This window comes from Myotis lucifugus, unplaced genomic scaffold, assembly GCF_000147115.1.
Source record: "Myotis lucifugus unplaced genomic scaffold, Myoluc2.0 scaffold_254, whole genome shotgun sequence".
NCBI lineage: Eukaryota > Metazoa > Chordata > Mammalia > Chiroptera > Vespertilionidae > Myotis > Myotis lucifugus.
In genome coordinates this window covers 1,261,517-1,272,311 of record NW_005871302.1, presented here as the reverse complement: position 1 = coordinate 1,272,311, position 10,795 = coordinate 1,261,517, and the positions used below count along the sequence as shown (strand labels likewise).

At 51.7% G+C, this 10,795-nt stretch overlaps 1 protein-coding gene across 1 annotated transcript in view; it reads right to left on the bottom strand.

The window, feature by feature from the left end:
- IGF2BP1 (insulin like growth factor 2 mRNA binding protein 1) overlaps positions 1 to 10,795 on the bottom strand; it is a 36,900-nt gene that overhangs the window by 3,123 nt on the left and 22,982 nt on the right. Inside the window, 10 exon segments of the mRNA XM_006110114.3 lie at positions 225 to 299; positions 1,994 to 2,113; positions 2,504 to 2,548; positions 2,550 to 2,627; positions 3,213 to 3,348; positions 4,066 to 4,188; positions 5,289 to 5,423; positions 6,501 to 6,782; positions 8,027 to 8,090; positions 10,246 to 10,297. Coding sequence (XP_006110176.1) covers positions 225 to 299; positions 1,994 to 2,113; positions 2,504 to 2,548; positions 2,550 to 2,627; positions 3,213 to 3,348; positions 4,066 to 4,188; positions 5,289 to 5,423; positions 6,501 to 6,782; positions 8,027 to 8,090; positions 10,246 to 10,297 — 1,110 coding nt within the window.

Below are 10,795 nucleotides of genomic sequence, written 5' to 3'. Positions count from 1 at the left end.
CAGGGATGTAGTAGAGACATAAGGGAGAGAAGGGAATCTGGCTGTGTAAAGGCCTTCCCTTCCGCAGTAACTAAGGCAGAGCACAGGGAAGAAGCCTCAGATTCCTTCTTTCCCGCATGACCTTCGAGAAGTAGCGAGGGAAGCTCGATGCCAGTCTGATTTGCACACCCCTCCCCAGGTCAATCCCAGTGTGTCCAGCTTAGGAAAACAATAAAGACCAGAACCTTGAATTGGGCCTCTGGGGGTCCAGTGATGATAACCATACGAACTTTGGAGTCAGGAGTTTCTGGAGGAGCAATCTGCAAAGCAAACAGCTGGTCAAAGAGGCGCCCTCACCCTGGCTGGGTGCTCAGTTGATTAGAGCACGTCCCCATATGCCAAGGTTTGTGGGCTCAATCCCTGGTCAGGGCACATACAAGAAGCAACCAATCTATATATATATATATATATATATATATATATATATATATATATATATATATATATATAAAAGCATCAATATGCAAATGAGGTCAGGACTCCGTAAAGGTCACAACCAGCTCAGGAGGAGGGGCTGGGTGCGGCCCCGAGCCTGAGAGAACAACACAGAGGGGTGCCTGCTCCGAGCCTCTGCGGCCAGACTGCGGCTTAGGCCCGCTTCTAAGCCATCAGTAGGACATCCCCTGAGGGCTCTGGGACTGTGAGAGGGGGCAGGTTGGGCTGAGGGACTACCCTCCCTCTGCCACTCCAGTGTATGAATTTTGTGCACCGGGCCTCTAGCCCTATATAATAAAAGCCTAACGTGCTAAGTGTGCAGTCAACCAATCATAGCGTAATATGCTAATGATGCTAAGGCCACTCAACTGCTCGCTATGATGTGCACTGACCACCAGGGGGCAGACGCTCCGACCGGTAGGTTAGCTTGCTGCTGGGGTCAGGCTGATAGGTACTGAGTGAGACTGGCCGGACGTGCCCTAGAGCCCTCCCTAGGTCTCTCCCCAGTTGGCCAACCTCCCACATCCCTCCCCGGCCCTGATTGTGCACCGGTGGGTTCCCTCGGCCTGGCCCTCTCACAATCCGGGACTCCTCAGGGGATGTCAGAGAGCCGGTTTGGGCCCGATCCCGCAGGCCAGGCCGATGAATTCATGCACCGGGTCTCTAGTGAATGCATAAATGAGTGGAACAGCAAATCAATGTTTCTCTCTCTAAAAAACAAGTTTAAAATATTTTTTCAATTAAAAATAGAAAAAGAGGAGCCCTCCATCTCCACTGTGCCAGTCCCCCTACACCCACTATCCACTTCTGAGAACATGGGAAGAAAAAAAGACTCCACACCGCGAAGTCATTGCCCCTTGTACCAAAACTGTTTTGAAGGCACGGATGGGCTTGCTTCAGTGCCGGTATCTAAGCAGGGCCCCCACACTCTTCCCATCACCCAATCTCCTGGGGAGGTTTCAGTGGAGTCTTTTCGGGGGAGGGGGGGGTCATGATGAGATGACCAAGAGGGAGGGCAGTGACCACACTTCCTCAGAGCACACTTCACCAAAACTTTGAGATCACCGAAACAAATGTGCCATTTAACAACGCCCTTGTTTCACTGTGACCGTCTCCCTCTCCACAGGACCCCGCCAGGGAAGGTAAACAGACAGCTGACATTTACTGAGCACCCCCTGCCCCCAGGCACTGACTGAACCAGGCTCCAGCTGCATTGTTTCCTGGTGGCATGATGTCTGCTATACTGATGAGGAAACGGAGGCTCCGGTCACACATCTAGGAATGGGAATTCGAACTCACGTCAGTCTGTCGCAGAACCCAGCCTCCTTCTCTAGGCTACAATACCACCTCCTCCCTACCCTGAAAACTGGATTTCTGTGAAGAACTCAGCAAGGCCAAAAGCCACAGGGAAAAGGCCCCAGCACCAGCCAGGCCCCAGCACCAGCCTGGGGACAAAGGCAAGAGGGTGATGGAGCAGAGCGGTTCCGTCGGGGACCGGGAGGGAGGCAGAGCAGATCACCTTGATGGAGGCGCTGGCGAAACGGGAGAGCTGTTTGATGTGCTGCCCCTTCTTGCCGATGATGGCGCCCACCGCCTGGGCAGGGATGAAGACCTGCACCATCTCCTGCTCCGGAGCCTGCTGCCAAGACAGGGTGTGTCATCACCACAGGCCAAGAGCCACAGCCTAGAAGCCCCTCCACAGCCCTGTTGTGCACCCTCAAGGAGAAAGGGGTGCAGGCACCCAGCCAACCTGGGCAACACCCTCTCTGGCTCTCCCTAAGCCCAGCAGGAATCAAGGGAAGAAGCTGGAGGAAGAGGAGGAGGGAAGAAGAGTGCTGTCAGCATCCCTGGCAGCATCTGAGATTGCCCTCCACGGAGTCAAGGTTCTGACCTGTTGCCAGGGGCTGGGAACAATGGAGGAGAAGCAACCTCAGACCCTCCTACCTCCCTACAAACCCCCAAGGATCGGGACTGTTTAAGGGAGGCCACCGCCGGGCCCAGGGGTTCTGTGAGAAGGCTTTGCACTTACCATAAAGGAGCTATAGGGAGCCGCTCCCGTGACGCTGCTGGGAGGGTGGCGGAACTGCACTGGACGAGGCTGGGAAAAGACCCACGGCAGCCAGGTTCAGGCCGGGGATGAGATGAGACTGCAGCTGGGGTGAAAGGCGAGGAGGGGGAGGTCAGCTCGGGCTGACCGGGCCTGGTGGTCGCTTGTGTGTGGCCCTGGCTGAACTAAGAGGGAGAGTAGTACCCCGAGACAGAGTCGGCCAAAAACAGACGAACGACATGCTTTTACACAAACACCGCCTGCTCTTTGGGTTCTCACACGTGTACTTGTGGAGTTATGGACTGAAAGCTCGCGGCTCCAACCAATCTTATTCCGTCAGGAGCCCGTCCTGTCTGGCTCATTCCGCCCTGGGACAGGGGATAGACTCACAGCCCTGTACTGCCACACACCTACGTGAGACGCGGCAGGGACAGGTCTCCGTGTGATTTCTAGGACTCACCTTCCTACATCCTTGCCCCACCCCCTTTGAAAATCAGATGAAAGTGATGGACCCTCTACCCGCTAAAGTCTACATAAACACAAGTTTTACATATAATTATAAAACCCCTATTAGTCAAACGTAAAGGCCTCCAAGGCCACACCACACAGCACTTGGCATGCCCGTCCCATGAGGAAGACCCACTCTGTGTGGCTCAGGCTTGGAGAGGGGCAGCAGGTGCCTGGCACTCACACTCATGGCAGCCACGTCATTCTCATAGGCCTCCCGAACTTTCTTCATGATCTCCTGCTCGGCCCTGCAGCAGTTCTCGATGGCCCCCTTCACGGTGATGGTCCTCTCGGGGTTATAGAGGGTGAGGTCCTGCAGCCTGCGGGGAGAGCAGAGCAGCGTCCCCCTCCACTCGAGGGACGGGCCCAGGCCCCAGCTCCATTTCTGCCAGCTGCTTAACCTTTGCCAAACAGCTCTGTCTCTGGCCTTCGCTTTGTAACCAGGGCAGGGGGATGTGCAGGAACACCCAAACGAAACCCCTCTATTTGTGAGGAATCCCATCACGGGTTGTCATCACGGGGGAAGCAAGAAGGGTGCTCCTTTCCCTGGGGGGTTCTAAGCCATCCACTTCCTGTGCCTTTCCAGAACAGAGCAGCACTCTGCCCACCAGCAAGTCGCTGATGAAAGGACACACGGTGCTCACAGGAGCTAATCCACCCGGAGAGGCAGGCCACCGCATACGCTCTGTCCTCAGGAAAGGACCCAGGTCTGTCCCATTCTCACAGCCCAAGCTGCAGCCTCTCCTGAAGATGCAGAGCACTTGAGGTCTGCGGGGTGGGGGGTTGGGGGGGGGAGCAGGACTGAAGAGGCGGCACCCTAACAGTCCCCTGCCCCTGCCAGCCCACACAGCGGTGTGATGGGAGAGCCCCAGTCCTTGTCAAAATAAACACTCTTCACCACCTCTGAGTCTTCTTTAACGGGCAGAAGCTGCATCCAACTTAAGGAGCAAGAAGTATTAAGGTTCAGTCATGAACTATGGCCGGCCCCGGCCCCCAGGCATCCCATTCACATAGAAGGAAATACAAGGGAGCCTTACGAGGAGATGGTGATTTTCGTCTCCGTGTCCTGCTCCACCTTCTTCAGGTTGCGCCCCTCCTTGCCAATGAGACGCCCCACGAAGTTATTATGGGCCAGGATCTTCAGGGGAACCTCGTCAGCCCTTAAGGAGACAAGGGAAGAAGTGAGGGTCATGTGGAGACTCAGCCATCATGCCACCCCGATGAGGTTTTTAGGACAAACCACAGGACAAAACCATGTTAGAAGAGAACTAAACCCAGATTAGTGGCTGCTTAGGATGAAGAAATGGGGTAGCAGGGGTGGACTGCCAAGGGGCACAAAAACGATGCTGATAATGGACATGTTCATTATCTTAATGTGGTGATGGTTTCACAGGTATCTGCATATTAAAAGTCATTCAACTGTACACTTTAAAAATCAACTGAAAATAAAAAATGAAAATGCCACACTGTAGAAATATCTGCAGCTAGCCCTAGCTGGTGTGGCTCAGTGGGTAAAGCATCAGCCTGTGGACTGAAGGGTCCCGGGTTTGATTCCAGTCAAGGGCACATGCCCGGGTTGCGAGCTCAATCCTCAGTAGGGGATGTGCAAGAGGCAGCCGATCAATGATTCTCTCTCATCATTGATGTTTCTATATCTTTTCCCCTCTCCCTTCCTCTCTGAAATCAACAAAAATATATTTTTTTTTTAAAAAGAGAAATATCTGCAGCTGTAAAAAATGAATTGGGTCAGTATGTATTGGTGCATGAAAATGAAAAAAGCGAAGTATAAAACGGTTTTATCAATATGCAATAAAATGTGCATTATGACCCTCTTTATGCTAAAACACACCTGTGCCCTGACCGGTTTGGCTCAGTGGATAGAGCATTGGCCTGTGGACTGAAGAGTCCCAGGTTCGATTCAGGTCAAGGGCATGTACCTTGGTTATGGGCACATCCCCAGTGAGGGGTGTGCAGGAAGCAGCTGATCGATGTTTCTAACTCTCTATCCCTCTCCCTTCCTCTCTGTAAAAAAATCAATAAAATATATTTTAAAAAAATAAATAAAAACACCTGTGCTTGTGCGCATATATGCTTCCGAGTGCACAACGCTTCCAGAGGGCATACACACAAGGTGTTACTTGTGGGGAAGAAGATTTCAATGTATAACATCTCCTGTATCTCTGTACTCTCACTAACAAAGGTGTGTGTTGGATTCAGGAAGGTGGCGATCTCCACATTTGTAGGAAAGCGGAAGCCTTACGTTTTGGTGTCCTTGGCCTCCTTATGCATGATCTCCAAGATCATCTTACAGGCGGAGGAGCAGCCCTCGGGGGTCGAGTGGACACTGATGGCCTTCTCAGCAGCACCTGCGTTCTCCTTCCTGTGCACATCGATCCTGAGGACCACAAGGACGGGGTGGCTGGTCAGTCGGCCCTGGGGGAAGTGGGTCTTTTTCGGGCTCCCCCAACCTCAGGCATAGGAGCAGCTCTACTTGGAACAAAGTCCACCAAAGGCAGAATGGGGGAGGGCAGCAGGGAGGGCCAGGGACACATGGCCGGCCTGTTGCCCTGGATCCTGTCTTAATCAGGTGGCGGTTGGAATGATGGCATCTACCATGGGACTGCCAGGTTGGGGATCAGCAGCCCACACTCTAATTTGTGAATTCTGGATTTCCCCCTGAGACAACTGTAAAGGGGAGGCACATTGTCCCAAATAAGAAGTAAATAATGGCCTTAACCGGTTTGGCTCAGTGGATAGAGCGTCGGCCTGCGGACTCAAGAGTCCCAGGTTCGATTCCGGTCAAGGGCATGTACCTGGGTTGCGGGCACATCCCAGTAGGGAGTGTGCAAGAGGCAGCTGATAGATGTTTCTCTCTCATCGATGTTTCTAACTCTCTATCCCTCTCCCTTCCTCTCTGTAAAAAAGTCAATAAAATATATTTTTAAAAAAATAAGTAACTAATGAAGGATGTATTATAAGGACACCAGGTGACCTGTTCTCTCCCAGGTACACTGATCAGCTGTGAAGATTAGAGAAGAGTGGTGGTGGCGGAACAGGAGATGGGACGGACTTAGGACCTATGACCGAGGGCCCAGACTTTGGCAGGCTGACCAGTCCTGCTGACACCAACAGTGGTGCTAAAACCACAGAGAATGACCGGCTCACCAAGACCAGACTGGCTTGCTGAGACTTTCTATGAGGAATTTTAGATCCCTTTTTACTAACAACAGGACGAGGTCCAGCAACGGCCACCACAGGATGCACCACATGCGCATTCTACCTCCCCGCCTGGCCCCGCCTGCCTAGGAGGCTGGGATTGGAAGCAGTGGCTCCTGAATGGAAAAGAACGAACGCTTTCCAGCCGGTATTTCCTACTGACGCCCCTCAGTGTGCTTCCAGGAGGCACCCACTCCCCAGGTACGAACCGCCATTTCCTGGCACCCATCTCCACCCCCCAGCACCCAAGACTCACTTGGACTGGGTCTGTTTTGTGATATTTCGGATGGTGGCGCCCTCCTTGCCAATGATGGCGCCCACATACTGGGTGGGCACGAGGAGCCGCAGGGGGATGTCCACTTGCTGCTGCTTGGCAGGGGCCCCGGCTGCCACCGGCGAGCCCTGCCGAGGCTGACCCCGAGAGCCAAAGCCCCCCCGGCGCCCATTCTCAGGACCCTGTGCTGTCTGCTCGTCGGGAATATAGGAGACCTTCAAGGCATGGTTCTCCAGCTGGTGGCCATTCAGCTTCATGATGGCTCTGGGGACAGAGAGAGAATCTCCTGGTTACTCCAACCCATGCCAATCACACCAAATGCCCTCCGTGGGTACAGCCCTTAAGAAAGGGATAGGACCACCTGCCCACCACTCCCACCTCCACCTTAGGGACCCTTCCAGTCTACGTGGCCCAAGACATCAAAGGGAAACGTAAATTAGTTATTTCCAATTAATGTTGGGATCAGCTTGTCAATTTCAGCCAAAACTACCTATACAAGTCATGTAAGAATCGCATGATAAATGAATAAATACAATAAATAAAGGTGATAATTCACACGACTTGGTTTTATTCCTATTGAGCCTGGCACCTTCTATGTTTAAGGAAACTGTAAAAAAAAGTTAAGAGCTGGAGACAGAATGGCTTGCTTATTACCACATGGAAACAGGAGTTTGTGTATCTGGAATGTCTAACCGGCTGAATTACACTGGAGGGAGGGGTCAAGCCCCCCCAGCTTCCCAAACCTGTCGCTGGTTAGAAATGTAAACAAGGCAACAGCAGGTATGGGAGTGAGCAAGCGCTGCCATGATCTTTAAAGCCAGGCTAAAAACCATAGGCTGGCCACAAGGGGCAGCAGGAGCCTCCAGAAAATTGTGAGCCCAGGAGACGTCTAGAATAATGAGATCTGAGAAAGTGGTGGGATTTTACAGTGTAGCCTAAGTTGGAAGAAACAGAAAGGATAGAGGCAGCATGATGAAGCAGCAAGAGAGCCATCAACAGCAAAAGGTGGCCAAAGGCCCATGTATTGACAGGGTCCATATAGACATAAATGGGCAGATGGGTAATGTGTACAGTTACCAGTGAGTGAGCCGTGTTCATCACTCAGCCAAAGGGAGGAGGAGCTGGGCCGTGTGGGTGTAAGAGGACGGAAAGGACCCTAGCAAGCATACCTTGGGCCCATTGGCAATCACAGCAATAAAATGTCTGCCCGGCCACATCCTATCATTAACAAATCCTTTTTCTTTAGAGATAGCAGTTCCTCCTCACTATCGCTAGATGGCGCCACCAACACAGCAAAGCCCCGCTGTTCTTGGGCAACTGAGATCTCTCTGGGAAGCCAACCTTTTCCCCTACAGAGTTCCCATCTTCCCTGGGAGTCCTTTGGGCCCCTCCCTTTCAATCTATTTGCCATCAATCCTAATGAGTTACTGAACCTTTGAGATTCCTGAACCCACTACCCAGCAACACCCCACAAAGCCCCTCCCAGCCCCCCTCTCCGGCCCACTCACTGCCTGGTCTGTTCCCGGTTGGAATAGGTGACGTTCACCACGGCCGTCTCACTTTCCGTGTTCACTGGCGGGGGGAGCAAAACAGAGGCCAGGGTTAGGGCAGTGAAATCTGGAGAAGCCACGCATGAATCCTGTGTGTGGAAAGCTCATCCTGACACACTGTGAGGGACAGGCGTGGAGCAGAGCCTTGGGAGCTTGTGAAATAACTTGAATGGCAAGGCAAAGCGGTGCCTCTTCAGGCCCCTTTTACCAGAACTCCTAGGAAACTTAAATTTACGTTCTTGCGTTTCCCTTTCTACATCTTCCTTTGATTTCCCTTCCCAGCCCCCAAGAGAGCTGGGCATACGAAAGGATGGAGTCCACACATCAGTCAGGCAGCAGCTCAGACGCCCACACAAGAGCCTGCGAGATAATTTACCCTTGGAAAGTTAAACTAGTTAAAAATCAACACACACTGAGGTTAGCAATTTACAGAAGTAAACATCCCAAGAAATGGCTTTAAGGGTGTGACGGAAGGTTTGGGGGACACCCAAATCCATGTTAGAGGCCGAAGTACCCTCAAGGCTCCATCAGCCAAATGCATGAGTATTGGGAGCGAGCTAATGGGGTGACAGGAGTGGCTGCTGTGGCCCAGGGAGTGGGGAATGAGTGTGTCTGTATCTTTTCCAGAGGAAAGGACTTCCCGGCTGCTCCAAACGTCACTGACCGTGGAAATGCACATAGTCAGGGCATCACCAACTCAGGACACCAGCCGTTAATCCCCCCAAACTCTTCATAAGCAGCCTGTGACTTTCATTTGATTACCATACACATTCTTTCCCACAGGGAGGAGAATGGATCGGACATTAGAATCTCAGGCAGTCTGGGCACATAGTTCTCCTTTTAAATTAATAAAATCAACCTTCTGTCATGTGCATCATTGTCCTGTGCTTTGGGGTCCCCTGGGCCTGCTCAACCCCAGGGTGGAGGACATGGACAAAACTCAAGCCTCGCTCTAGCTGGTTTGGCTCAGTGAATAGAGCGTCGGCCTGCGGACTGAAGGGTCCCAGGTTCGATTCCAGTCCAGGGCATGTGCCCAGGTTGTGGGCTGGGTGTGCAGGAGGCAGCCAATCAATGATTCTCTCTCATCATTGATGTTTCTATCTCTCTCTCTCCCTCTCCTTTCCTCTCTGAAATCAATACAAATAAAAATATTAAAAAACAACAACAACAACAACAAAACCCAAAACACTCAAGCCTCTGTCCCACAAGCTGAGGAAAGGCACTTGGCCACCAAACCTCAAGCGTTCTCCCACCTGGGTGGTGAGGAGGATTCTGCAAGAATAATCTTCTAGCCCGGCTGGTGTGTCTCTGGTTGAGTATCGACCCAGAAATCATGAGATCATGGTTTGATTCCTGGTCAGGGCACATGCCTGGGTTTCAGGCTCGATCCCCAGTAGAGGGCAGGCAGGAGGTAGCCAATCGATGTTTCTCTTACATTGATGTTTCCCTCTCTCTCCCCCTTCCTTTCTCTCTAAAAATCAATAAACATTATTTTTAAAGAAAAAATAAAGTAATAAATCCTCTGCTTTTTTTTTCATTGACCAAAAAACATGTCGCTGACAATCAGGGATTCTAACAAAAAAAGAGACAACCAGTTGATTATTCCAGCCAAAAAGGGGGACTCGAAATGCTTTTAAAGTAAAGGAGCTGCAGACTTACTTATCCATGATAAACACTCAATTTCCATTCTTAAACTATTTCTAAAGTCTTTTTTTAAAATAGGTTTTTATTGATTTTTAGAAAAAGAGGAAGAGAGGAGAGATAGAAACATCAATGGAAGAGAAACATCGATTGGCTGCCTCCTGCAAGCCCCATACATGGGGACCGAGCCCACCCTGACCAAGAATCGAACCAGTGACCTCTTCCTGTATGGGATGATGTTCAATCCATTAAGCCACACCGGCTAGGGCTATTTCTAAAATCTTAGTTCTACCTTGGTTGACCCCTAGCAGCCTGGGACCCTATGTCAAGAATGAGTGATTTTGTTCAAGTCTCATTGAACAGAGGAGGGACCTGTCGCAAGATAAGAGCCACATGTCCAGATCCTCAGTCCAGTGTCTCTATCACACTCTGTCCTCTTTTGGCATGCCAAATAGATGTGCCCATGGACAATGAGGAGAGCAGATCCCCCAAAGTCCTCCAACACCGACCACCCTACCACCTCTGCCCACTCTTACCTTGTTCACAGTTCTCTACTGTTCCATACTGAGCAAGCAGGCTGTCCAGGACCTAGGAGCACGAGAAGGAAGGAAGGCTACTCTGAGCATCCCAGGAACTAGCCCAAGGCCAGCCACAAGACACCCCGCATCCCAAAGCACTGGGGCGCAGGCTGAGCCTTGGGTGGGGATTGAGCATCATTACCTGTTTGTTCAGTTTGCCCTTTCTGGGGCACTAACGTTGGTGGTGACTTGTCGGGGTTTCTTTGCAGACATGTACTTAAGCTCAAAGAGGGATTTGGGGCCTTTTTAGAAGTAGACCTGGGCCACCTGGGGCCCGAAATCAACTTCTGCCATCACTAAGTTTGGGGCTCAGGGAACACCCTTCCCACCTCCTTCACTACAGGGACGAACGTTCCAAGGACTAACATTGGTCGTCTTAGGTTAAGGATGAGACCCAGCCAACCTCCACCCAGCATCCCTGGCCTAGCACCAACCACACCACCAGAGGACCGGCCCTCCCCGGTCATCTCCGCCAAACTCAGGCTGACCCAGGCTTCATTCCAGCTCC